This window comes from Oncorhynchus gorbuscha, linkage group LG01 (genome assembly GCF_021184085.1).
Source record: "Oncorhynchus gorbuscha isolate QuinsamMale2020 ecotype Even-year linkage group LG01, OgorEven_v1.0, whole genome shotgun sequence".
In the NCBI taxonomy this organism is placed as follows: domain Eukaryota; kingdom Metazoa; phylum Chordata; class Actinopteri; order Salmoniformes; family Salmonidae; genus Oncorhynchus; species Oncorhynchus gorbuscha.
Genome location: NC_060173.1, coordinates 44942372 through 44969965, shown reverse-complemented (window position 1 = coordinate 44969965; position 27594 = coordinate 44942372). Strand labels below are relative to the sequence as shown.

The 27594-nt window shown below is 46.2% G+C and overlaps 1 protein-coding gene across 4 annotated transcripts in view; it reads left to right on the top strand.

Annotated features, from left to right (window-relative positions):
* The window catches only part of plxnb2b (plexin b2b), a 198274-nt gene that overhangs the window by 159754 nt on the left and 10926 nt on the right, over nt 1-27594 (top strand). For all 4 annotated transcript variants that reach the window (XM_046354171.1, XM_046354180.1, XM_046354188.1 and 1 more), the window contains 20 exons: nt 7114-7270; nt 9292-9403; nt 11129-11240; nt 11443-11544; nt 11731-11826; nt 12223-12310; nt 13240-13418; nt 13798-13946; nt 14152-14263; nt 14824-14960; nt 15317-15499; nt 17717-17825; nt 18807-19016; nt 21895-22080; nt 22292-22425; nt 23168-23268; nt 25313-25542; nt 25899-26080; nt 26818-26884; nt 27067-27213. In XM_046354171.1, the coding sequence (XP_046210127.1) occupies nt 7114-7270; nt 9292-9403; nt 11129-11240; nt 11443-11544; nt 11731-11826; nt 12223-12310; nt 13240-13418; nt 13798-13946; nt 14152-14263; nt 14824-14960; nt 15317-15499; nt 17717-17825; nt 18807-19016; nt 21895-22080; nt 22292-22425; nt 23168-23268; nt 25313-25542; nt 25899-26080; nt 26818-26884; nt 27067-27213 (2793 nt within the window). The remainder of the gene's footprint in view (nt 1-7113; nt 7271-9291; nt 9404-11128; nt 11241-11442; nt 11545-11730; nt 11827-12222; nt 12311-13239; nt 13419-13797; nt 13947-14151; nt 14264-14823; nt 14961-15316; nt 15500-17716; nt 17826-18806; nt 19017-21894; nt 22081-22291; nt 22426-23167; nt 23269-25312; nt 25543-25898; nt 26081-26817; nt 26885-27066; nt 27214-27594) is intronic.

Here is a 27594-nt window from a genome sequence, read left to right as displayed (position 1 = left end):
TTCTCTCTACCCTCTCTGTTTCTCTACCCTCTCTGTTTCTCTTCCCTCTCTGTTTCTCTCTACCCTCTCTCTGTTTCTCTACCCTCTCTGTTTCTCTCTACCCTTTCTCTGTTTCTCTACCCTCTCTCTGTTTCTCTACCCTCTCTCTGTTTCTCTACCCTCTCTGTTTCTCTACCCTCTCTCTGTTTCTCTACCCTCTCTGTTTCTCTACCCTCGCTGTTTCTCTCTACCCTCTCCCTGTTCCTCTACCCTCTCTCTGTTTCTCTACTCTCTCTCTGTTTCTCTACCCTCTCTGTTTCTCTCTACCCTCTCTCTGTTTCTCTCTACCCTCTCTCTGTTTCTCTACCCTCTCTGTTTCTCTCTACCCTCTCTCTGTTTCTCTACCCTCTCTCTGTTTCTCTACCCTCCCTGTTTCTCTACCCTCTCTCTGTTTCTCTCTACCCTCTCTGTTTCTCTCTACCCTCTCTGTTTCTCTCTACCCTCTCTGTTTCTCTCTACCCTCTCTCTGTTTCTCTACCCTCTCTGTTTCTCTACCCTCTCTGTTTCTCTACCCTCTCTGTTTCTCTCTACCCTCTCTCTGTTTCTCTCTACCCTCTCTCTGTTTCTCTACCCTCTCTGTTTCTCTACCCTCTCTCTGTTTCTCTACCCTCTCTGTTTCTCTCTACCCTCTCTGTTTCTCTCTACCCTCACTATTTCTCTCTACCCTCTCTGTTTCTCTCTACCCTCTCTCTGTTTCTCTACCCTCTCTGTTTCTCTACCCTCTCTGTTTCTCTACCCTCTCTGTTTCTCTCTACCCTCTCTCTGTTTCTCTCTACCCTCTCTCTGTTTCTCTCTACCCTCACTGTTTCTCTCTACCCTCACTGTTTCTCTCTACCCTCTCTGTTTCTCTCTACCCTCTCTCTGTTTCTCTACCCTCTCTGTTTCTCTCTACCCTCTCTGTGTCTCTCTACCCTCTCTGTTTCTCTCTACCCTCTCTCTGTTTCTCTACCCTCTCTCTGTTTCTCTACCCTCTCTCTGTTTCTCTACCCTCTCTCTGTTTCTCTACCCTCTCTGTTTCTCTCTACCCTCTCTGTTTCTCTACCCTCTCTGTTTCTCTTCCCTCTCTGTTTCTCTCTACCCTCTCTCTGTTTCTCTACCCTCTCTGTTTCTCTCTATCCTTTCTCTGTTTCTCTACCCTCTCTCTGTTTCTCTACCCTCTCTGTTTCTCTACCCTCTCTCTGTTTCTCTACCCTCTCTGTTTCTCTACCCTCTCTGTTTCTCTCTACCCTCTCTCTCTCTCTACCCTCTCTGTTTCTCTCTACCCTCTCTCTGTTTCTCTACCCTCTCTGTTTCTCTCTACCCTCTCTGTTTCTCTACCCTCTCTGTTTCTCTTCCCTCTCTGTTTCTCTCTACCCTCTCTGTTTCTCTACCCTCTCTGTTTCTCTCTACCCTTTCTCTGTTTCTCTACCCTCTCTCTGTTTCTCTACCCTCTCTCTGTTTCTCTACCCTCTCTCTGTTTCTCTACCCTCTCTCTGTTTCTCTACCCTCTCTGTTTCTCTACCCTCTCTGTTTCTCTCTACCCTCTCCCTGTTCCTCTACCCTCTCTCTGTTTCTCCACTCTCTCTCTGTTTCTCTACCCTCTCTGTTTCTCTCTACCCTCACTGTTTCTCTCTACCCTCACTGTTTCTCTCTACCCTCTCTGTTTCTCTCTACCCTCTCTCTGTTTCTCTACCCTCTCTGTTTCTCTCTACCCTCTCTGTGTCTCTCTACCCTCTCTGTTTCTCTCTACCCTCTCTCTGTTTCTCTACCCTCTCTCTGTTTCTCTACCCTCTCTCTGTTTCTCTACCCTCTCTCTGTTTCTCTACCCTCTCTGTTTCTCTCTACCCTCTCTGTTTCTCTACCCTCTCTGTTTCTCTTCCCTCTCTGTTTCTCTCTACCCTCTCTCTGTTTCTCTACCCTCTCTGTTTCTCTCTATCCTTTCTCTGTTTCTCTACCCTCTCTCTGTTTCTCTACCCTCTCTGTTTCTCTACCCTCTCTCTGTTTCTCTACCCTCTCTGTTTCTCTACCCTCTCTGTTTCTCTCTACCCTCTCTCTCTCTCTACCCTCTCTGTTTCTCTCTACCCTCTCTCTGTTTCTCTACCCTCTCTGTTTCTCTCTACCCTCTCTGTTTCTCTACCCTCTCTGTTTCTCTTCCCTCTCTGTTTCTCTCTACCCTCTCTGTTTCTCTACCCTCTCTGTTTCTCTCTACCCTTTCTCTGTTTCTCTACCCTCTCTCTGTTTCTCTACCCTCTCTCTGTTTCTCTACCCTCTCTGTTTCTCTACCCTCTCTCTGTTTCTCTACCCTCTCTGTTTCTCTACCCTCTCTGTTTCTCTCTACCCTCTCCCTGTTCCTCTACCCTCTCTCTGTTTCTCCACTCTCTCTCTGTTTCTCTACCCTCTCTGTTTCTCTCTACCCTCTCTCTGTTTCTCTCTACCCTCTCTCTGTTTCTCTACCCTCTCTGTTTCTCTCTACCCTCTCTCTGTTTCTCTACCCTCTCTCTGTTTCTCTACCCTCCCTGTTTCTCTACCCTCTCTCTGTTTCTCTCTACCCTCTCTGTTTCTCTCTACCCTCTCTGTTTCTCTACCCTCTCTGTTTCTCTACCCTCTCTCTGTTTCTCTACCCTCTCTCTGTTTCTCTACCCTCTCTCTGTTTCTCTACCCTCTTTCTGTTTCTCTACCCTCTCTGTTTCTCTCTACCCTCTCTGTTTCTCTCTACCCTCACTGTTTCTCTCTACCCTCTCTGTTTCTCTCTACCCTCTCTCTGTTTCTCTACCCTCTCTGTTTCTCTACCCTCTCTGTTTCTCTACCCTCTCTGTTTCTCTCTACCCTCTCTCTGTTTCTCTCTACCCTCTCTCTGTTTCTCTACCCTCTCTGTTTCTCTACCCTCTCTCTGTTTCTCTACCCTCTCTGTTTCTCTCTACCCTCTCTGTTTCTCTCTACCCTCACTGTTTCTCTCTACCCTCTCTGTTTCTCTCTACCCTCTCTCTGTTTCTCTACCCTCTCTGTTTCTCTACCCTCTCTGTTTCTCTACCCTCACTGTTTCTCTCTACCCTCTCTGTTTCTCTCTACCCTCTCTCTGTTTCTCTACCCTCTCTGTTTCTCTACCCTCTCTGTTTCTCTACCCTCTCTGTTTCTCTCTACCCTCTCTCTGTTTCTCTCTACCCTCTCTCTGTTTCTCTCTACCCTCACTGTTTCTCTCTACCCTCACTGTTTCTCTCTACCCTCTCTGTTTCTCTCTACCCTCTCTCTGTTTCTCTACCCTCTCTGTTTCTCTCTACCCTCTCTGTGTCTCTCTACCCTCTCTGTTTCTCTCTACCCTCTCTCTGTTTCTCTACCCTCTCTCTGTTTCTCTACCCTCTCTCTGTTTCTCTACCCTCTCTCTGTTTCTCTACCCTCTCTGTTTCTCTCTACCCTCTCTGTTTCTCTACCCTCTCTGTTTCTCTTCCCTCTCTGTTTCTCTCTACCCTCTCTCTGTTTCTCTACCCTCTCTGTTTCTCTCTATCCTTTCTCTGTTTCTCTACCCTCTCTCTGTTTCTCTACCCTCTCTGTTTCTCTACCCTCTCTCTGTTTCTCTACCCTCTCTGTTTCTCTACCCTCTCTGTTTCTCTCTACCCTCTCTCTCTCTCTACCCTCTCTGTTTCTCTCTACCCTCTCTCTGTTTCTCTACCCTCTCTGTTTCTCTCTACCCTCTCTGTTTCTCTACCCTCTCTGTTTCTCTTCCCTCTCTGTTTCTCTCTACCCTCTCTGTTTCTCTACCCTCTCTGTTTCTCTCTACCCTTTCTCTGTTTCTCTACCCTCTCTCTGTTTCTCTACCCTCTCTGTTTCTCTACCCTCTCTCTGTTTCTCTACCCTCTCTGTTTCCCTACCCTCTCTGTTTCTCTCTACCCTCTCCCTGTTCCTCTACCCTCTCTCTGTTTCTCCACTCTCTCTCTGTTTCTCTACCCTCTCTGTTTCTCTCTACCCTCTCTCTGTTTCTCTCTACCCTCTCTCTGTTTCTCTACCCTCTCTGTTTCTCTCTACCCTCTCTCTGTTTCTCTACCCTCTCTCTGTTTCTCTACCCTCCCTGTTTCTCTACCCTCTCTCTGTTTCTCTCTACCCTCTCTGTTTCTCTCTACCCTCTCTGTTTCTCTACCCTCTCTGTTTCTCTACCCTCTCTCTGTTTCTCTACCCTCTCTCTGTTTCTCTACCCTCTCTCTGTTTCTCTACCCTCTCTCTGTTTCTCTACCCTCTTTCTGTTTCTCTACCCTCTCTGTTTCTCTCTACCCTCTCTGTTTCTCTCTACCCTCACTGTTTCTCTCTACCCTCTCTGTTTCTCTCTACCCTCTCTCTGTTTCTCTACCCTCTCTGTTTCTCTACCCTCTCTGTTTCTCTACCCTCTCTGTTTCTCTCTACCCTCTCTCTGTTTCTCTCTACCCTCTCTCTGTTTCTCTACCCTCTCTGTTTCTCTACCCTCTCTCTGTTTCTCTACCCTCTCTGTTTCTCTCTACCCTCTCTGTTTCTCTCTACCCTCACTGTTTCTCTCTACCCTCTCTGTTTCTCTCTACCCTCTCTCTGTTTCTCTCTACCCTCTCTCTGTTTCTCTACCCTCTCTGTTTCTCTACCCTCTCTGTTTCTCTCTACCCTCTCTCTGTTTCTCTCTACCCTCTCTCTGTTTCTCTCTACCCTCACTGTTTCTCTCTACCCTCACTGTTTCTCTCTACCCTCTCTGTTTCTCTCTACCCTCTCTCTGTTCCTCTACCCTCTCTCTGTTTCTCTACCCTCTCTGTTTCTCTCTACCCTCTCTCTGTTTCTCTCTACCCTCTCTCTGTTTCTCTACCCTCTCTGTTTCTCTCTACCCTCACTGTTTCTCTCTACCCTCTCTGTTTCTCTCTACCCTCTCTCTGTTCCTCTACCCTCTCTCTGTTTCTCTACCCTCTCTGTTTCTCTCTACCCTCTCTCTGTTTCTCTCTACCCTCTCTCTGTTTCTCTACCCTCTCTGTTTCTCTCTACCCTCTCTCTGTTTCTCTACCCTCTCTCTGTTTCTCTACCCTCTCTCTGTTTCTCTACCCTCTCTGTTTCTCTACCCTCTCTGTTTCTCTCTACCCTCTCTCTGTTCCTCTACCCTCTCTCTGTTTCTCCACTCTCTCTCTGTTTCTCTACCCTCTCTGTTTCTCTCTACCCTCTCTCTGTTTCTCTCTACCCTCTCTCTGTTTCTCTACCCTCTCTGTTTCTCTCTACCCTCTCTCTGTTTCTCTACCCTCTCTCTGTTTCTCTACCCTCTCTCTGTTTCTCTACCCTCCCTGTTTCTCTACCCTCTCTCTGTTTCCCTCTACCCTCTCTGTTTCTCTACCCTCTCTCTGTTTCTCTACCCTCTCTGTTTCTCTACCCTCTCTCTGTTTCCCTCTACCCTCTCTGTTTCTCTCTACCCTCTCTGTTTCTCTCTACCCTCTCTGTTTCTCTACCCTCTTTCTGTTTCTCTACCCTCTCTGTTTCTCTCTACCCTCTCTGTTTCTCTCCTCCTCTCTCTCTCTACCCTCGCTCTCTCTCTACCCTCTCTCTGTTTCTCTCTCATTCTCTCTCTCTACCCTCTCTCTTTCTCTCTCTCTCTCTCTACGCTCTCTCTTGCTCTCTCTCTCTCTCTCTCCTTCCTATCTCTCTGTTTCTCTCCCTCTTGGTTTTCCTTCCTTTCTCTCTCTCCCCTCTCTTTCTCTCTGTTTATCTCTCTCTTTCTCTGTTTTCATTCCTTGCTCTCTCTCAATCTCTCTCTCTCTGTTTCTCTCCCTCTCGGTTTGCCTTCCTTTCTCTCTCTCTCCTTTCTCTCTCTCTGTTTCTCTCCCTCTCGGTTTGCCTTCCTTTCTCTCTCTCTCCTTTCGCTCTCTCTGTTTCTCTCCCTCTCGGTTTGCCTTCCTTTCTCTCTCTCTCCTTTCTCTCTCTCTGTTTCTCTCCCTCTCGGTTTTCCTTCCTTTCTCTCTCTCTCCTTTCTCTCTCTCTGTTTCTCTCCCTCTCGGTTTTCCTTCCTTTCTCTCTCTCTGTTTCTCTCCCTCTCGGTTTTCCTACCTTTCTCTCTCTCTCCTTTCTCTCTCTCTGTTTCTCTCTCTCTCGGTTTTCCTTCCTTTCTCTCTCTCTCCTTTCTCTCTCTCTGTTTCTCTCCCTCTCGGTTTTCCTTCCTTTCTCTCTATCTCCTTCCTCTCTCTCTGTTTCTCTCCCTCTCGGTTTTCCTTCCTTTCTCTCTATCTCCTTCCTCTCTCTCTGTTTCTCTCCCTCTCGGTTTTCCTTCCTTTCTCTCTCTCTCCTTTCTCTCTCTCTGTTTCTCTCCCTCTCGGTTTTCCTACCTTTCTCTCTCTCTCCTTTCTCTCTCTCTGTTTCTCTCTCTCTCGGTTTTCCTTCCTTTCTCTCTCTCTCCTTTCTCTCTCTCTGTTTCTCTCCCTCTCGGTTTTCCTTCCTTTCTCTCTCTCTCCTTTCTCTCTCTCTCCTTTCTCTCTCTCTCCTTTCTCTCTCTCTGTTTCTCTCCCTCTCGGTTTTCCTACCTTTCTCTCTCTCTCCTTTCTCTCTCTCTGTTTCTCTCCCTCTCGGTTTTCCTTCCTTTCTCTCTCTCTCCTTTCTCTCTCTCTGTTTCTCTCCCTCTCGGTTTTCCTTCCTTTCTCTCTCTCTCCTTCCTCTCTCTCTGTTTCTCTCCCTCTCGGTTTTCCTTCCTTTCTCTCTCTCTCCTTTCTCTCTCTCTGTTTCTCTCCCTCTCGGTTTGCCTTCCTTTCTCTCAATTCAATTCAATTCAATTCAAGGGCTTTATTGGCATGGGAAACATGTGTTAACATTGCCAAAGCAAGTGAGGTAGACAACATACAAAGTGAATATATAAAGTGAAAAACAACAAAAATTAACAGTAAACATTACACATACAACAGTTTCAAAACAGTAAAGACATTACAAATGTCATATTATATATATATATATATATATATATATATATATATATATATATATATATATATATATATATATATATATATATATATATATACAATGTACAAATAGTATCTTCATCTCTCTCTCTCCTTTCTCTCTCTCCCTCTTGGTTTTCCTTCCTTTCTCTCTCTCTCCCGTGTTTCTCTCTCTCAGGTGGAGATCAACGTGCCCTCCCTCCCCTCCGTCGGGCAGGCAGACCGTCTGCACTGTGTGTTCCCCTCCTATATGAGTGAGGCTACCATGGCCTCTGGCCAGGTCACCTGTGCCCTGCCCAACCCTGTCTCTTTACCATCCACACCTGAACACCAGGGTAGGACCACACTCACTGTAGTATGGGTCAGGAGTTTTTCCTGACCTGGAAAACTCAGGGCCCTGGGTATACACTCAGAGACAAAAAGGTGCTATCTATAACCTAAAAGGCTTCTTTGTCTGTCCCCATAGGATAATCCCTTGAATAACCCTTTTTGGTTCTAGGCAGAACCCTTTTGAGTTTCATCAAGAACCCTTTCCACAGAGGAACCATTTTTTCTAAGAGTGTTGGCTGTAACTACCTATGTACCAGAGTATTTCCTTGTCAGGTCATGTAGTCAGGAAATACTCCTGGCCCTATATAGCTATATCTCACTGAGCTCTGTATGTATGGGACGGCAGCGTAGCCTAGTGGTTAGAGCGTTGGACTAGTAACCGGAAGGTTGCGAGTTCAAACCCCCGAGCTGACACGGTACAAATCTGTCGTTCTGCCCCTGAATAGGCAGTTAACCCACTGTTCCCAGGCCGTCATTGAAAATAAGAATATGTTCTTAACTGACTTGCCTGGTTAAATAAAGCTAAAAATAAAAAATAAAAATGTTATGTGGATTTCACAGCAACCTGTATCTTCACCAATCACAAGGACACTCTGATGCTCCTGTCTGTTCCTCTCTGCTCCTGTCTGTTCCTCTCTGCTCCTGTCTGTTCCTCTCTGCTCCTGTCTGATTCTCTCTGCTCCTGTCTGATTCTCTCTGCTCCTGTCTGATTCTCTCTGCTCCTGTCTGCTCCTGTCTGTTCCTGTCTGTTCCTCTCTGCTCCTGTCTGTTCCTCTCTGCTCCTGTCTGTTCCTCTATGCTCCTCTTTGCCTCTCTGCTTGTGTCTGTTCCTCTCTGCTCCTGTCTGTTCCTCTATGCTCCTCTTTGCCTCTCTGCTTGTGTCTGTTCCTCTCTGTGCCTCTCTGCTCCTGTCTATTCCTCTCTGCTCCTGTCTGTTCCTCTCTGCTCCTGTCTATTCCTCTCTGCTCCTGTCTGTTCCTCTCTGTTCTTCTCTGCTCCTCTCTGTTCCTGTCTGTTCCTGTATGTTCCTCTCTGCTCGTTTCTCTGCTTCTCTCTGCTTATCTCTGCTGCTCTTTGTGCCTCTCTGCTCATGTCTGTTCCTCTCTGCTCCTGTCTGTTCCTCTATGCTCCTCTTTGTGCCTCTCTGCTTGTGTCTGTTCCTCTCTGTGCCTCTCTGCTCCTGTCTGTTCCTGTCTATTCCTCTCTGCTCCTGTCTGTTCCTCTCTGTTCTTCTCTGCTCCTGTCTGTTCCTCTCTGTTCCTGTCTGTTCCTCTCTGTTCCTGTATGTACCTCTCTGCTCCTGTCTGTTCCTCTCTGTTCCTGTCTGTTCCTGTCTGTTCCTCTCTGTTCCTGTATGTTCCTCTCTGCTCCTGTATGTTCATCTCTGTTCCTCTCTGCTCCTGTCTGTTCCCCTCTGTTCCTGTCTGTTCCTCTCTGCTCCTGTCTGTTCCTCTCTGTTCCTGTCTGTTCCTGTCTGTTCCTCTCTGCTCCTGTCTGTTCCTCTCTGTTCCTCTCTGCTCCTGTCTGTGCCTCTCTGCTCCTGTCTGTGCCTCTCTGCTCCTCTCTGTGCATCTCTGCTCCTCTCTGTTCCTCTCTGCTCCTGTCTGTTCCTCTCTACTCCTCTCTGCTCTTGTCTGTTCCTCTCTGCTCCTCTTTGTGCCTCTCTGCTCCTCTCTGCTCCTGTCTGCTCCTCTCTACTCCTGTCTGTTCCTCTCTGTTCCTCTCTGCTCCTCTCTACTCCTGTCTGTGCCTCTCTGCCCCTCTCTGCTCCTGTCTGTTCCTCCCTGCTACTGTCTGTTCCTCTCTGCTACTGTCTGTTCCTCTCTGTTCCTCTCTGCTCCTGTCTGTTCCTCTCTGCTCCTGTCTGTTCCTCTCTGCTCCTGTCTGTTTCTCTCTGCTCCTGTCTGTTTCTCTCTGCTCCTGTCTGTTCCTCTCTGCTCCTGTCTGTTCCTCTCTGCTCCTCTTTGTGCCTCTCTGCTCCTCTCTGTTCCTCTCTGCTCCTCTTTGTGCCTCTCTGCGCCCGTAGATTTCGTGGCGGTGCCCATTAAGATCTTTGTGAACGAGTCGGTGGAGCTTGCCACCAGGGAGTTCAAGTTCTACAACTGTTCAGCCACTGTGAGGAAAGCAGAAAACACACCGTGAGTTAACTCTCTGTACTCCACTCTCTCTACCCCACTCTCTCTACCCCACTCTCTCTTCCCCACTCTCTCTACCTTACTCTCTGTACTGCACTCTCTCTACCCCACTCTCTGTACTGCACTTTCTCTACCCCACTCTCTGTACTGCACTCTCTCTACCCCACTCTCTGTACTGCACTTTCTCTACCCCACTCTCTGTACTGCACTCTCTCTACCCCACTCTCTGTACTGCACTTTCTCTACCCCACTCTCTGTACTGCACTCTCTCTACTCCACTCTCTCTACCCCACTCTCTGTACCGCACTCTCTCTACTCCACTCCCTCTATTCCACTCTCTCTACTCCACTCTCTCTACCCAACTCTCTGTACTGCACTCTCTCTACTCCACTCTCTCTACCCCACTCTCTCTACTCCACTCTCTACTCCACTCTCTCTACTCCACTCTCTCTACTCCACTCCCTCTACTCCACTCTCTCTACCCCACTCTCTCTACCCCACTCTCTCTACCCCACTCTCTGTACTGCACTCTCTCTACTCCACTCTCTCTACTCCACTCTCTGTACTCCACTCTCTGTACCGCACTCTCTCTACTCCACTCCCTCTATTCCACTCTCTCTACCCAACTCTCTGTACTGCACTCTCTCTACTCCACTCTCTCTACCCCACTCTCTCTACTCCACTCCCTCTATTCCACTCTCTCTACTCCACTCTCTCTACTCCACTCTCTCTACTCCACTCTCTCTACCCCACTCTCTGTACCGCACTCTCTCTACTCCACTCCCTCTATTCCACTCTCTCTACTCCACTCTCTCTACTCCACTCTCTCTACCCCCTCTCTCTACTCCACTCCCTCTATTCCACTCTCTCTACTCCACTCTCTCTACCCCACTCTCTCTACTCCACTCTCTCTACCCCACTCTCTCTACTCCACTCCCTCTATTCCACTCTCTCTACTCCACTCTCTCTACCCCACTCTCTCTACCCCACTCTCTCTACCCCACTCTCTCTACTCCACTCTCTCTACTCCACTCCCTCTATTCCACTCTCTGTACTCCACTCTCTGTACTCCACTCTCTCTACTCCACTCTCTCTACCCCACTCTCTCTACCCCACTTTCTCTACCCCACTCTCTGTACTGCACTCTCTCTACTCCACTCTCTCTACTCCACTCTCTGTACTCCACTCTCTCTACTCCACTCTCTCTATTCCACTCTCTCTACTCCACTCTCTCTACTCCACTCTCTCTACTCCACTCTCTCTACTCCACTCTCTCTACCTCACTCTCTGGGCTCATTGTGCTGACAACTTTGATGGAAAGGAACAAGGTGAAGGGTTCTGCTCCTGTGGGTAAACTGTGATTCATGATACTGGGATTGAATGCATCTCCTGCATTCTGACCCTTTTTTTTATTACCAACCTGCAGGAAATGACTTCAGTTTCCTTTTTCATTAATCAAGAAATACAAGTCCATCTCCAACATATGTGTTTTCTTCCGTGGCTGCTTCCTGTGTTGTCTTTTCACCCGGAGGAAAAGCACGTGATAAATGAGCTTTGTTTGCTTCCTGTGTTGTCTTTTCACCCGGAGGAAAAGCACGTGATAAATGAGCTTTGTTTATTGGAAGGTGGAGAGACATGTTTACCATCAACAACATGGGTACAGCTACAGGAATACTGTCACAGTTTTTTTAATTGAGTGCGCCTCCTGGCTGTGGGCGTGTGTCCTAGGTGTATGTCGTGTGTGGCCAGTCCATGGGGCTGCCAGTGGAACACACAGGACCACACCTGCCAGGACGTGGATGGTACTCTGTCGGGCCCTCAGATCATCAAACACAGACAGGTAGGTGCTCCGTTAAACGGGTTCAAATGCAGTACGGTTCGTTAGAGCCTTTGCATGGCATGTCAATGTGCAAGTCAACAGATCCGTCAGAGAGCTGACAAGTGATCCGTCTGGATGAGAGTTTGTCTGCTGAAGTTCAAAAATGCAATTGCTCTGACATGTTCATTTCTGAAATTGTCATTTCATTTTCGTCTCTGTTTAGGGAGCGAGGTGTCCCCAGTTTGAAAACCCTGACCCTGTGCTCATTCCTGTTGGGTTCAAAACCACCATCAGCTTCGAGGGCATCAATCTGGATGTGTACCAAGTAAATGACATGTTTTAAATATTTGATATCGCTGTTATATTAGGTTTACATTTAGACACTCCTAGAATCTGTGGAAGTTCAGAAGAACAGCGGGCACTAGTGAGTGGTGAATCCGACGATAGTCACGTTGAGTTGAACCCTTTTGTTCCTGAGCACGTACACAACTAACCCTCTCCTCCTCTGCAGGACCGGACATTCACCATCGGCACGGAGCTGATGAGGAGCGTGAAGGAGGACGTCGTGTCTGAAGACGGGCCCTTCTACAGTTTCAGCGGTTTTAATGTGCGTCAGTACTGCTTACTGACCCACACCTGCCAATAGTAGCTTTCACATCACTCTGTCTTGAAGGGGTGAAGGGTTCATTCGGTGTTGCTTGGTCAGGATGTTGTATTGTATGGTCACTATACCTGGTTTGTGTCAGTCAGTTTGATATTATAGCACCCCCCCACCCCCCCCATGGACAAAAACCCCACTGTTTTTGTTTTTTATATCCTCAAACTGCGTTTTCTGTGATTGGAAAACGTCTTTGAAACGGTACAGATACTTATTCCCACATCTTCTGCTGTTTCTGAATGGTTGCCGAAGTGTATAAGTAACGAAGAGAACTTTTCTCTGGCATATTCTGGAGATGTGTCATTAATCACTGGATTAATAGGTCGTTTGTGTTCCCGTCTCTAGTTTTCCTTCGACAAGTCACAGGAAACCAACGTTCTGTTCTACGTGAAGGACAAGGAGACGGGCAGGAAGATAGACAGCACGCTGAATGGTAAGTGGTACATGCAAATATGCAACCGTGTTGACCCGAAGTGGAAAAGTGCCCAATTGTCCTCGTTTTAATTAAAGATGCCTTAATAGAAAATGACTCAAGTAAAAGTGAAAGTCACCCAGTAAAATACTACTTGAGTAAAAAATCTAGAAGTATTTGATTTTAAATATACTTAAGTATCAAAAGTAAAAGCATAAATCATTTCACATTCATTATATAAAACAAACCAGACAGCACATTCTTCTAGTTTTTTAAATAATTTTTAAATGAAGCATGTGTGTTTAGTGAGTCTGCCAGATCAGAGGCAGTAGATGACCAGGGATGTTCTCTGTTTAGTGAGTCTGCCAGATCAGAGGCAGTAGATGACCAGGGATGTTCTCTGTTTAGTGAGTCTGCCAGATCAGAGGCAGTAGATGACCAGGGATGTTCTCTGTTTAGTGAGTCTGCCAGATCAGAGGCAGTAGATGACCAGGGATGTTCTCTGTTTAGTGAGTCTGCCAGATCAGAGGCAGTAGATGACCAGGGATGTTCTCTGGACCATTTTCCTGTATTGCTAAGCATTCAATACGTAACTAGTACTTTTGGGTGTCAGAGAAAATGTATGCAGTAAAAAGTACATTATTTTCTTTGGGAACGTAGTGAAGTAAAAGTAGAAGCTGTAAAAATATAAACACTAAAGTAAAGTACAGATGCCCCCAAAAAACGAATTTGTACTTAAAAACAAACCAAAGGGATGTGTGGACATAAAACGACAAATAGGGCCTTATTTGCATTTACATTAATACATTCACACATTTACCGACATACTCTTTGCCATCGTCTAAGTGAATTAGTCCAAAACCATCGTTGTACTACTGATGGCCCAGTGTCATGTAAATGAAATGACAGAATAGTCCCTAGTATTCTACGGCTCTCCTCTTCCTTCACAGTGACCCTATATAACTGCTCACTGGGCCGGGAGGATTGCAGCCTGTGTAAGAACGCTGCTCCTAAGTACAGCTGCGTGTGGTGCGCCAAGAGAAAGTCGTGCGTCTATGAGAAGCTGTGTATTGACCAGGCCACAGAGGACCCGCAGGACACAGAGTGCCCTGACCCACAGATCACTGACGTGAGTAACACACCTGTCTTTCAACCTGCAACAAAATCGACTAATGATTATCACCGACTGACTAGACATTTTGATGTTCACTTCGATGACTGGTCTTATTTTATCCCCCAGTAGCTACTGACAATGAGGTCTGTTCAATGGCTGTCGAATGCCCACACGCGAAAGGGGCGCCTCTGATCAATTGTCAATTCTAAAGGCTGGGCTACAGTCCCAAACACAGTCTTTCACAGACTGCGAGGTCGCATTCTGCACGAGTTTGTGTCTTATTTCAAGGTGCTACTCTGCAAACGACTGTGTACACTTTCATCCAAAAGTGGCCGGGTACTCTGCATAGTAACCTCTAAGCCTGCCATCTTAAACCTGTTCCCCAATCCCCCAGATCATCCCTCGCTACGGACCCGTGAAGGGGGGCATCTCTGTCACCATCAAGGGCTCCAACCTGGGCATCCACAAGGATGACATCAAGGCCGTCAGTGTGGTGGGGGTCCCCTGCATACACCAGGAGGACCGATACGCCGTCTCCACCAGGTAAACACACCAAATGGCCCCCTATTCCCTTTATAGTGCACTGCTTTAGACCAGCGCTTCACGGGACACACCCGCAGCCTCTGAGTGTGTGTAGATGGGCGACAGAAGGGGTTGTACCGTGGCGCGTTGTGTGTTCTGTCGTATACTGTGGGCTACCCAAATGTACACGAGCCCTCAAATGTCTTCCTTCCTCCCGGGTCTCTAGTGTGGTGTGCGAGATCGGCCCCTTGGACCCGCTGAGCACCAACTGGGGGCCGGTGGAGGTGGAGCTGGAGGGAGGGAAGAGAGGAACGTCCTCCGTTTTCTTCACATACCGGGTAGCTAACCTACCGCTTGTCTTCACTTCTATCACAGTCCTTCTGGATGGGAGGGCGGACTCATGAAGTGTCTACCCGATTTGGTTATGTTATCGCCATTGTTTTATTTTCAATTTCCCAGCTATGCAGACGCTGTATTTAAGAGCCCCTTTATCAGTACGCATGAAGGGCATGACATTTAAGTATAATAATGTTCTGTGAATAAGCTACTCTGGTACTGCCACATTACCCTGGCAGGTAATGCCCAGAACGATAAGACGAAATTGAGTTTTGTATATTATAGTTGTGTGTATTATTTTAGAATGTGCGATACGCCGCTTCCATTTCCTCTGGTGCCTTAACAGGGTCCGCTGGAGCAATTTGACTGTCTTTCTTTATATCTCACACGGCTAAAGCTTCCCCACAGGGGACCGCTGCGCCTAACTGTTTACTCAGCAAATTGAAGGAAATGCGTGTGGGGTTGGGTGGGTGTGTGTGTGTGTGCGTTTTGAAAGCCTTGTGGGGGAAGAAATGAGACATGAATAGGATGACAGGGCGTGTTTTCTTACATGATCCTCCAGGACCCCATAGCCAGCTCGGTTCACCCCGACAAGGGCTCCAAGGCCGGGGGCATGGTCATCACCATCTCTGGCTCCAACCTGGACACAGCCACCAGGGAGGACGTCAGCGTCACCGTCGGCGGGGTGGTGTGCACTGTGTAAGTACTGCTGCATCCTGGGAAAGGAACTAGTATTAGGCAAGGTTGCGGTGGTCTGGTAACTGGTCACCTGCAGATGATTTCACTTCAGCCAACCCTTTGGCATGACAACGTGCAAAATAACAGGTGCTTTAAGCATAAGTGTGTACAGATCTAGCAAGCAGGGTTGATGTATTGAAAAAGACCTTCATTTCAAATTTGGCCATGATTTTCTTTAACAAGAAAGCCCAGTAATTAACTAGCTGTCATGATTCTGCCATGTTAGTCTCCTGTGCACCGTGACCCCTGTTGACCCCTAGTTCTGAGTGGTCTGTGTCCCTGGCTGACTGTGTCCCTGGCTGTGTCCTTGTCTGCAGGGAGACTTTCGGTGCAAACATCACCTGCAGGATGGGAGAGTACCGGGCAGAAAAGGTCCCCTCTGACCTGCTCATGGTCACGGTAAAGTATGGGAAGAGCACCACCACGGCCGTCCCCACAGCCTTCCAGTTCTGGGAGAACCCCACTATCCTGGACCACCACCCCAAGGGAAGCTTTGTGTGGTGAGTATCAGACCTCTAGAGACAAGAAGCTATTATAGAGGCGTCCACTTTGTCTCACATCAACTAGCAAGACAACTCCATCTGCACTGAGACGTGATGCGTTAGAATGATGCCACCTGTCGTAAGACAATGAAAGCTTCCCTAGTGTAGTTTAATGGCATTCAATTTCCAACACACCTGGCTCCCTCTCCTGACAACAGTTTGTAGCATCAATGTCAAGTCAAATCAATGTCAAGTCAGAATTTGTCCCATCCACCGATGGTCCTTCCACCACATATGGATGGTTAAATGTGTAGACATTACCATGAAATGCTTACTTACAAGCCCTTAACCAACAATGCAGTTCAAGAAATAGAGTTAAGAAAATATTGACTAAGTTAACTGAAGTAAAACATTTTTTTTTATAATAACAAGTAACACGAGAAAATGACATAACAATAACAATAATGAGGCGCTATACAGGGGGTACACATTAGTTGAGGTAATTTGTAAAGTGACTATGTATAGATAATATCAACGAGTAGCAGCAGTGTAAAAACAATATAAATAGTCTGGGTGGCAATTTCATTCAACTTCAGTAGTCTTATAGCTTGGGGGTAGAAGCTGTTAAGGAGCCTTTCGGTTCTAGACTTGGTACCGCTTGCCGTGCGGTAACAGAGAGAACAGTCTATGACTTGGGTGACTGGAGTCTTTGACCATATTTTGGGCTTTCATCTGACACCACCTGGTATAGAGGTCTGGGATGTCAGGAAGCTTGGCCCCAGTGATGTACCCTCTGTAACAACTTACGGTCAGATGCCGAGCAGTTGCCATACCAGGTAGTGATGCAACCAGTTAGGATGCTCTCGATGGTGCAGCTGTAGAACTTTCTGAGGATCTGGGGACCCATGCCAAATCTTTTCAGTCTCCTGAGGGGGGAAAGGTGTTGTCATGCCCTCTTCACAACTGTCTTGGTGTGTTTGGACCATGATAGTTTGTTGTGGACACCATGGAACTTGAAACTCTCGACCCGCTCCACTTCAGCCTCGTCGATGTTAATGGAGGTCTGTTTGGCCCTCCTTTTCCTATAGGCAATTATCATCTATTTTGTTATTCTTACATTGAGGGGGAGGTTGTTGTCCTGGCACCAAACTGCCAATTCTTTGACCTCCTCCCTATAGGCTGTCTCATCGTTGTCGGTGATCAGGTACAGGGACTATGATGGTCTGTTTGAAACATGTAGGTATTACTGACTCGATCAGGGAGAGTTTGAAAATGTCAGTGAATACACTTGCCAGTTGGTCCGTGCATGCTTTGAGTACACATCCTGGTAATTTGTCTGGCCCCACACCTTTTGAATGTTGACCTGTTTAAAGGTCTTGCTCACATCGGCTACAGAGAGCGTGATCACACAGTCGCCCGGAACAGCTGGTGCTCTCATGCATGCTTCAGTGTTGCTTGCCTCGAAGCAAGCATAAAAGGCATTTAGCTCGTCGGGTAGGCTCGCGTCACTGGGCAGCTCGCGGCTGGGTTTCACTTTATAATATTTTTCAAGCCCTGCAACATCCGACAAGAGTCTGAGCCAGTGTAGTAGGATTCAATCTTAGTCCTGTATTAACGCTTTACCTGTTTGCCACAGCAGGATTTCTTATATGTGTCCGTTTTAGTGTCCCGCTCCTTGAAAGAGGTAGCTATAGCCTTTAGCTCGGTGCGGATGTTGCCTATAATCCATGGCTTCTGGTTGCAATGGTACGGTCACTGTGGAGACGACATCGTCGATGCACTTATTGATGAGTGCTGATGAAGAGAGAGTTGATTAAGCCGGTGACTGAGGTGGTATGCTCCTCAATGCCATTGGATGAATCCCGGAACATATTCCAGTCTGTGCAAGCAAAACAGTCCTGTAGCGTAGCATCTGCGTCATCTGACCACTTCCGTATTGACCGAGTCCACTGGTACTTCCTGCTTTAGTTTTTGCTTGTAAGCAGGAATCGGGAGGAATAGAATTATGGTCAGATTTGCCAAATGCAGGTCGAGGGAGAGCTTTGTACTTGTGTCTGTGTCTGGGGTAAAGGTGGTCTCAAGTTGTTCTCCTCTGGTTACACAAGAATACTGGTAGAAATGAGATAAAATGGATTTAATGTGATATCTCTTCTGTTGGATGAAATGTGAATGTGATCCCCTCCGTGGGTTAAAACCATTCATTTCGCCCCTTTGTTTCCGGTGATGTTGTTTCAGTGGTGGAAGGACCATCGTGGTGACAGGATCCGGGTTTGACCTCATCCAGAACGCCATTATGAGGGTCCAGGCCTCAGCAGACGAGTGGTCCGGCATGACTCCTACTGAGGTATGGATTCATCTCTCTCTTTCTCTCTCGTTCTCTTTCTCTGCCTCTCTGTTTCACTATCTCTCCACCGCTGGCAGTGTATCAGGTTATACGTCAATCAAACCTCAGTCACTCCAGCTCAGCCCTAAATCTAAAATCCTAAACCACCCCTCTGTCGCAACCACATATGGACGGTTAAATTACTCCCCATAAACTAACTTTCAGTGATCAGGAAGACAGACGCCATAGGCCTGCATTACTGCCTCATTATAGACCATAATTCCTTAAACCTGGAAGATTGCATCAAAAAAAGCTCTGATTCCTCCAGAAATAATCAAGCGAGTTTGACTTAATGTCACACAGTCCACCCAGAGCTACTGTAGGGGCTTTGCAGACGCAGACTCCTGCCCCTGATGCCTTGGGCGGGATAAGCAGCAATTTTATGCATTTCATTTCGAGGCTGTATTGAATAGAGGAATTAAGGTTCCAGCTGATGATGTGGTTAAGCAGCTTTGATCTGTTCTGCTCCTCTCTCTCTCTCTCTCTCCCTGGGTGGCAGGGACTTGGGGCTGGGGTCGTAGGGGAAGCCCCACAAACTGGTGGCTGGTAAAGTTGACTTATTGAAGACCTCGTGTGGTTGAAATCACAATCTTTCCATGGTAATATTCGGTATATTCTGGCCGTTCTGAACTGTATACAACTACCCTTCATGTTGCTGGACCCCAGGAAGAGTAGCTGCTGCCTTGGCAGATCCTGAATCAATACAAATTCGAGCTCGACATTTAATGTAGGCCCATAGTGGTTCTAAAATGTATGTGTCTTGGAATGAGCATAGTGTGATGGTTAGACTATAGCCATTATGTTGTTTTTCACCTCTGTATATGTACAGGAACAGTATGGAATTCAGGGTGGTCTCACCCTAAACAAAATAAGCAGATGGCATCTTTTTAATTCTGTGGGTCTCACCTCTCCTCCTCTCCTGCTTCTCTCATCGTCCCCCAGTACCTCCAGGAGGCACTGAATAAGAACGACACGGTTCTCCGGTTCCTGTCCCCTGCCATCAATAGGTCCTCTGAGACCCAGGTGTTCAGGACCTTCATCCAGCTGGACAACTGGGTGAGGGAGCTCAAGCCCTTCGACTACCACCCCAACCCTGCCTTCAACCCCCTCACCAAGAAGATCATCACTGAGACCTCCATCATCATCGTCACTGTGAGTATGTTGCACTCGAAATGAGGAAATTTAAAACTGTGTTTTGATTTAGGCCAGGAGTTTTTTTCCTGGCCCATGTGAGCTGACCTAGTATACAGTGCATTCAGAAAGTATTCAGACCCCTTGACTTTTTCCACATTTTTTAACGTTACAGCCTTGTTTTAAAATTGATTAAATTAATGATTTGCCTCATCAATCTACACGCAATACCCCATAATGAAACACTACCCCATAATGACACAATACCACACAATGACACAATACCCCACAATGACACAATACCTCACAATGACACAATACCCCACAATGACACAATACCCCACAATGACACAATACCCCACAATGACACAATACCCCACAATGACACAATACCCCACAATGACACAATACCCCACAATGACACACTACCCCACAATGACACAATACCCCACAATGACACAATACCCCACAATGACACAACACCCCACAATGACACACCACCCCACAATGACACAATACCCCACACTCAGGTGCATCCTGTTTCCATTGATCATCCTTGAGATGTTTCTACAAGTTGATTAGAGTCCATCTGTGGTAAATTCAATTGATTGGACATGATTTGGAAAGGCACACACCTGTCTATATAAGGTGACACAGTTGACAATGCATGTCAGAGCAAAACCCAAGCCATGAAGTAGAAAGAATTGTCCGTAGAGCTCCGAGACAGGATTGTGTCGAGGCACAGATCTGGGGAAGGGTACCAAAAAATGTCTGCAGCATTGAAGGTCCCTGAGAACACAGTGGCCTCCATCATTCTTAAATGTAAAAGTTTGTAACCACCAAGATTCTTCCTAGATCTAGCCATCTGGTCAAACTAAGCAGTCGGGGGAGAATGGCCTTGGTCAAGGAGGTGACCAAGAACCCAATGGACACTCTGACAGAGCTCCAGAGTTCCTCTGTGGAGATGGGAGAACCTTCCAGAAGGACAACCATCTCTGCAGCACTCCACCAATCAGGCCTTTATGGTAGAGTGGCCAGACGGAAGCCACTCCTCATTTAAAGGCACATGACAGCCCGCTTGGAGTTTGACAAAAGGCTCCTAAAGGACTGTTGTTCATCGAATGATTAAAGTTTCTAATTGCGTGATTAACTGAATCAAGCAATTATTAACTCATTAACCTGGGGCACCATGGGAAAACTACTTTTTATTGAGTTTCTATTTCCCAAATTAACTCAAAAGAATATCAGAATATCGATTTTACAACAGCCGCTAATTAACCAGTTGCCTCTACCAATCTCGTTCTGAACGTCGTATAGCCCGTGAATCTGCATGGACCCGGGTCTCACCAATGAGTTCGTACCACAACAATCTTAGTTTAATATTTGTTTACTATAAAGCTAAAATTTACACATAGACAAAACACATTATAGGCTATTGATTAGAACTTAGTATAACCGGCCAACACACTATGGCGCGTGTTACCCACAATGGAGATTTCAAAAGAGAGAGAAAAAAGAAAGTACACGAGAAATATACATTTGGGTGAATTTGTCAGCTGTGCTTGTTCTAACCCTAGCCTAAACTGCCGCTCTTATGGGTCAGAATATAATGATGTAATTACGTGGGGACGATCGCCGAGGATTCTCTTCATGGACCGTTCAGCTGTTCGATGACGCACTACTCCTGCGCACCTCCCTGATTGTCCTCCCGATGTCAGTGTCCTTTTGGGCTTAGGAGTCTGTTCCCTCACCCTTTGCTCTGGAAGGGGTCTTCTGAGGACAGACAGCTCTGTAGCTCAGAGCTCACAGCATAGGAATGAAACCCTTTAGATACCACGATTCGATGGGAGATGGAGGCTAGGTAGTTCGACTTGAATTCACCCGCTTGGACACAGCTACTCATCCGTAGCTTGGGTAGAAAAGGATTTCTCTGTCTTCAAACTTGCGTTGTGTTCTGTGTTCGATTGACTTTTTAGACCTTGCTGCAGCTTGGATCACGTAGTCTCCTCTGTGAATTCTTTACTCACAGGTTTTATACCCTTGGGTCAGAAGTGGGCGTAACCACCTTTAGGGCAATTCTCTGGGCGTACCACGTTAATGAGGCAAGGTCTAGATTTTATTCAAATCCAATTTTAGACAACTAACTTAACATTTCATCTTCTCCAAAACATTCTCTTTGATTTGGATATTTTCCATACAACGTACAATGTATAAACATCAAACATATACTAGGAAAACTCTTCACATTACAATGTTTTCGTAATAACGTCATCTATTAATCTTTAATAACAAAACAATAATGACATACATTTTCATATTCCATCTATCGTCATGACCACCATTGTGGCTGACGGAAACCATTGTTCCAAAGTCCCTTCATTGTATGTTTAATGTTCTGAGGCTGGTTCTCCATAGTAACAGGACAAAGGAATTTGTCTGTGGCCTGAGATTTACCAGGGGTGAGAGGGGTCATAAAACCCCCCACATCTTCAGACCCCTAGATCTCTCCTCCTCTGTTGGGGTTGAGAGATAATCTGTAGGGTTGTGGTCTCCTGTAACCTGACCTGGTCAGGACAGTCATGACAGCTGTAACGTTACAAAATGCACTGGAAGGTACAACTAGGGTACAACTACATGTGGTCCTTCTGTAGCTCAGTTGGTAGAGCATGGCGCTTGTAACGCCAGGGTAGTGGGTTCGATCCCCGGGACCACCCATACGTAGAATGTATGCACACATGACTGTAAGTCGCTTTGGATAAAAGCGTCTGCTAAATGGCATATTAATTTTTTTATTTTATTTATTTTCCAGTTCAGGTTACATGTTTTGGGAAAAAGTCCTGCTTGCAGTTATTAATCTTGATCTACACAATAATTCCATTCTCTACGGTTTCCATGGTAGGGCCGAGGCTTCTCCAAGGCCATGACAGCCAAGGAGGCCCAGGCGTTTGTGGGGGACATCCCCTACTTTGTCAACACCCTACAAGATGACAAGCTGTTCCTGGACCCCCCATCCAGCCAGCCCCGGGCCCTCTCCAAACGTCACCGCAGACGCAGAGACACCAGCTCCGACCCATTGGACCTGCTTGTGAGAATACACACACACACACACTGGACGTCACAGGTAGATTTATCTGCAGTTTCCTGAAGATGGGTAATTAAATTCTGCCTGCCAAATAGATTCAGAGTCATTTGGTGTCAGGGAAACGTAATGTTAAAAGTTGTCAATATTTTATTGAAGACATTCTCCTATCTACAGTGTTGATGATAACTCTCCTGCTGTGACCTGTGTGCTTCAGATTAAGTTTGGGAATGGAGAGTGGGTGGTGGGTTCTGTGCACTACGAGAGGAAGAACGAGGTATCTCTCTTAATCATCCCTGCAGTCATCGTCCCCATGCTACTCATCATCCTCATTTCTGTCTACTGCTACAGGTAAGCTACACAACCAGCATACCGGACAGTACACCATACACCACAGCATACCGGACAGTACACCATACACCACAGCATACCGGACAGTACACCATACACCACAGCATACCGGACAGTACACCATACACCACAGCATACCGGACAGTACACCATACACCACAGCATACCGGACAGTACACCATACACCACAGCATACCGGACAGTACACCATACACCACAGCATACCGGACAGTACACCATACACCACAGCATACCGGACAGTACACTATACACCACAGCATACCGGACAGTACACCATACCGCCTTTCTCCATGCATGTGTGGCCGACAACTTCAGTTGGAGTCACGGAGCCAAGCCAGCTGAATGATGCACACTTGACCGAAATGCACAGTTTTACGTGTGTGTGTGTGTGTGTGTGTGTGTGTGTGTGTGTGTGTGTGTGTGTGCGTGTGCGTGTGCGTGTGTGTGTGTGTGTGTGTGTGTGTGCGTGCGTGTGTAACCAGGTAAGCCAGTTGAGAACAAGTTCTCATTTACTACTGCGATCTGGCCACGATAAAGCAAAGCAGTGCGACACGAACAACAACAGAGTTACACATGGAATAAACAAACATACAGTCAATAATACAGTAGAAAAGGTATATACAGTGTGTGCAAATGAGGTAAGATAATACTCCCGTAAGGCAATAAATAGGCCATAATAGCGAAATAATTACAATATAGCAATATGTGTGTGTGCGCGTAGGAGGAAGAGCCAGCAGGCTGAGAGAGAGTATGAGAAGGTGAAACACCAGCTGGAGAATCTGGAGGAGAGTGTACGAGACCGCTGCAAGAAAGAGTTCACAGGTACTACATTATAACCACAGCTGTTAAGCAGAACTGCCTAAGGCCACCAAGGGTCTTCATTACACAATATTTTACATAATTATACATTCCTTCTACTTCATATGAAGTTCTTCATCGACACATTCATCTGCTTGGCACTTTTTCTTTATCCAAATCTGTCCCAGGAGTTGGTGCAGCACTTCGGTTGCTTTCTCAGAGTCTGACGGCTTCTGGGGGTGTTCCTTTAGGTCATGGTGCTTTCCCATTTTTCAGTTTTTGGATGGCTTTCTTTATTTCATGTTTACTGGGAAGTTTTGCTTGATATTCATGGCACAAAAGTAACTCACACACTATTACACTATTGAAGGTGTTTAAAGCGGCAATCCTTAATTGAAACATTGGCAAAGTGTTCTCCCCGCCACAGTATCAGTAAAAAGCTGAGGGATGGGGCTGGAGAAATGCAACCACTCTCAAATCCATAGACTACGCTGTTGATACAAGGTCTGACCAGGCATCATGTCAACATTTAGTTTTAACCATGTTCTTAGGCTATACAGTGGTTGTTTACATTTACTTTGTTTACAAACATTGGAGTAAAACAAGATTTTATTTTGGGTTCTGATCCATGATTTATCTATACAGAGCATTCGGAAAGTATTCAGACCCCTTCCCTTTCTCCACATTTTGTTACGTTACAGACTGATTCTAAAATGGATTCAATTATTGTTTCCCTCATCAATCTACATGCAATATCCCCATTATGACTAAGTGAAAACAGTTGTTTATTTTGCAATTTATTTCCAGACCCTTAGCTATGAGACTGTAAGTATTCAGACCCTTTGCTATGAGACTCGAAATTTTGCTCAGGTGCATCCTGTTTCCATTGATCATCCTTGAGATGTTTCTACAAGTTCATTGGAGTCTACCTGTGGTAAAGTCAATTGATTGGACATGATTTGGAAAGGCACCAACCTGTCTATATAAGGTCCCACAGTTGACAGTGCATGTCAGAGCAAAAACCAAGACATAGGTGTGATTTCGGGACGAGTCTCTGAATGTCATTTAGTGGCCCAGCCAGAGCCCGGACTTGGACCCAATTAAACATCTCTGGAGAGACCTGAAATAACTGTGCAGCGACACTCCCCATCCAACCTGACAGAGCTTGAGAGGAACAGCAGAGAAGAATGGGAGACTCTCCAAATGCAGGTGTGCCAAGCTTGTAGGGTAATACCCAAGAAGACTTGCGGACTGTAATCGCTGCCATAAATGCTTCAATAAAGTACTGAGTAAAGGGTCTGAATACTTATGGAAATGTGATATTTAAAAAAAAATATATATATATACATTTGCAACTATTTCTAAAAAACTGTTTTTGCTTTGTCATTATGGGGTGTTGTGTGTAGATTGATGAGGGGAGGAGGACAATTGAATCCATTTTAGAATAAGGCTGTAACGTAACGAAATGTGGAAAAAGTCAAGGGTTCTGAATACTTTACAAATGCACTGTACACTAGATGACTGATAGGGGTACTGTTTTGAAGCCACCGTGCCTCCATCTTGGCACTCCCCAACCATTGTTACAAGTATTTCTAAAGCTATAGAAATACATTTCATTAATGTCTACATTCATTTTTGCCACGTTTATTATATTAGACACCTTAATGCATACTTTTAAATTATATTCTGTGAGCTAAACATAAAAAAACATATAAAAACATTTTCATTAAAGTATAATGTTTTGAGATTACTAATGTTACTGTTCCCACTACAACAGAAAATGTGTAGGAATAACATTGTTTAAATCCCACATGTGTATCTGCAATTCCACATGTGAAAGTGAGATTTGAGGTGAAGACATGTTATTCTCCTCACATGTGAAAAGCTGGTGTTAACATGTGAACTCTAAATGTAATACGCGGGGAAATATGTTTTTGCTTGTGAAATTTAAGCTTATCATGTGAAAAAAGCTTGTAAGGGAGGAAATGTTTACTGTATGTTGCTCAAAAGTCTAAGGATGAGGACATGTGCAAAGTACTTAGATGTTTCTTTGTCTCTCCCCTGTCAGACCTGATGATAGAGATGGAGGACCATACCAACGACCTGAGCGAGGGGCGAATCCCCTTCCTGGACTATAAGACCTACACGGACCGCGTCTTCTTCCTGCCCTCCAAGGACGGGGCCAATGATGTGATGATCACGGGCAAGCTGGACATCCCTGAGGCACGGAGGGCCATCGTGGCCCAGGCCCTCAACCAGTTCTCCAACCTGCTCAACTCCAAAACCTTCCTCATTAACGTAAGGCACATTGAGCCTAGCCAAATAATATATCTGGTTGTATTTCAGTAGTCTAAAGAGGCTTTCTCTTCTTGTTTCCCTGATCTTAATCTGCGCTGATCTAAAAAAAAAACGATGAAAGGTGAAAGCTGTGTTGGATGCCTGTTGGATATATTGGTGGCCTGTATATGTGTTATGCCGTCACCAGTCTAATCTGTTCATATTAGAGCAGATGAAGGAAAGGAGACCTGGAGAGATGGCTATTTCAGATGATTGCGATCTCCCTTCCATTGTTTGAGTTGGAAGATTTACCAACAGTTCATGTGAACTGGATTGTCGTTAACGGGGACTTCTGTCAATCTTCATTGTGTGTGTAGTTCATCAAGACTCTGGAGGGCCGTCCAGACTTCAACGCCCGGGCCAAGGTGTACTTTGCCTCCCTGCTGACGGTGGCTCTGCACGGGAAGCTGGAGTACTACACTGACATCATGAGGACCTTGCTGCTGGAGCTCATGGGGAACTATGTCGACAGCAAGAACCCCAAACTCATGCTGCGCAGGTCAGGGGTATTACTCTCTAGCTTTAGGTTCTGTTTGCTTTAGTTTTGGTAGGTTAAGTTTTGGTAGTTTTAGTTTTGAAAGCTGTAGCTTTAGTTTCGCTAGATTTCGTTTTGGTAGCTTTAGCTTTGGTGGCTTTAGTTTCGTAAGATTTAGCTTTGGTAGCTATAGCTTTGGTAGCTTTAGCTCTGGTAGCTTTAGCTCTGGTAGCTTTAGCTTTGGTGGCTTTAGTTTCAGTAGATTTAGTTCTACTAGCGTATGTTCTGGTTTCCCATGGCAGCCAACATCACACCTAACCGCCAGTGGCTTGTCCGTTCAGCCTACAACACCAGCGTTGTAGACAGTGGCCATCTCCAGTTCACAGCAGAAAGGAGATCCTGAACAGAGCCTGGTTGTCTAGTGTAACAGACATGTCAACTGTCAACTGTGCTCGGCAGTGTTTTGAGTGGCTGTGCTGCAGTACAACATGTGTAATTATCTCCAATGGAGGAGCTAATTATGCTGATTGGTCTATTGTTCTAACATCCTCCACATACACATAGCTGTTCATTGGATGTGCTAATGCCTGACAATAGGTCCTGTGAATGGAGAGGGGTTACAGCAATTCATTCTAAAGGTTGCTTTTTTATTGGTATTGTGAGATGTGTCAGTCACTCTTTTGTTTTGTCCTGTAGGTCGGAGACTGTAATAGAAATGTTGAGATGTGTCACTCAGCCCTGTGTTTTGTCCTGTCCTGCAGGTCGGAGACCGTTGTGGAGAGGATGCTATGTAATTGGATGTCCATCTGTCTGTACCAGTTCCTCAAGGTGATGACATGACACTCAATATATTGCTGATATGTCATTAGTATGTGTGTGTGCGTTAAGGAGCCTCCTGAGTTAAGAAAAACATTATTTTTGTGGACATTTCATATTATGTGAAGAGTGTCAGAGATGCAACAATGTAGCGAGTGTTCTGACTGCACTCTGACCCCCTGTGTTGTCAACAGGACTCTGCAGGGGAGCCCTTGTACAAACTGTTCCGAGCCATCAAGCACCAGATCGAGAAAGGTCCAGTAGACGCCAGAGTGAAGAAGGCCAAGTACACCCTGAACGACACGGGCCTGCTGGGAGACGACGTGGAGTACTGCGTTCTGGTGAGTGACGCCACACCGTTACTATGGTTACCACCACCCCCCCCTGACAACAGCTACCACTGCTATTGTGTTCTTCCGAGTCTGTTCTGACTGCCTTTTCACTGACTGCCCTGATCGCAATTATGTGTCGCATCCATGAACCCTTTTATCTTTTTTAATACTGCGTCTACACTGAACCAATTCAAGACCCTTTATGTCACGTTATACTGTGCCTACCGTACCTACACTGTACCAATTCAAGACCCTTTATGTCACGTTATACTGAGCCTACCGTACCTACACTGAACCAATTCAAGACCCTTTATGTCACGTTATACTGTGCCTACCGTACCTACACTGTACCAATTCAAGACCCTTTATGTCACGTTATACTGAGCCTAC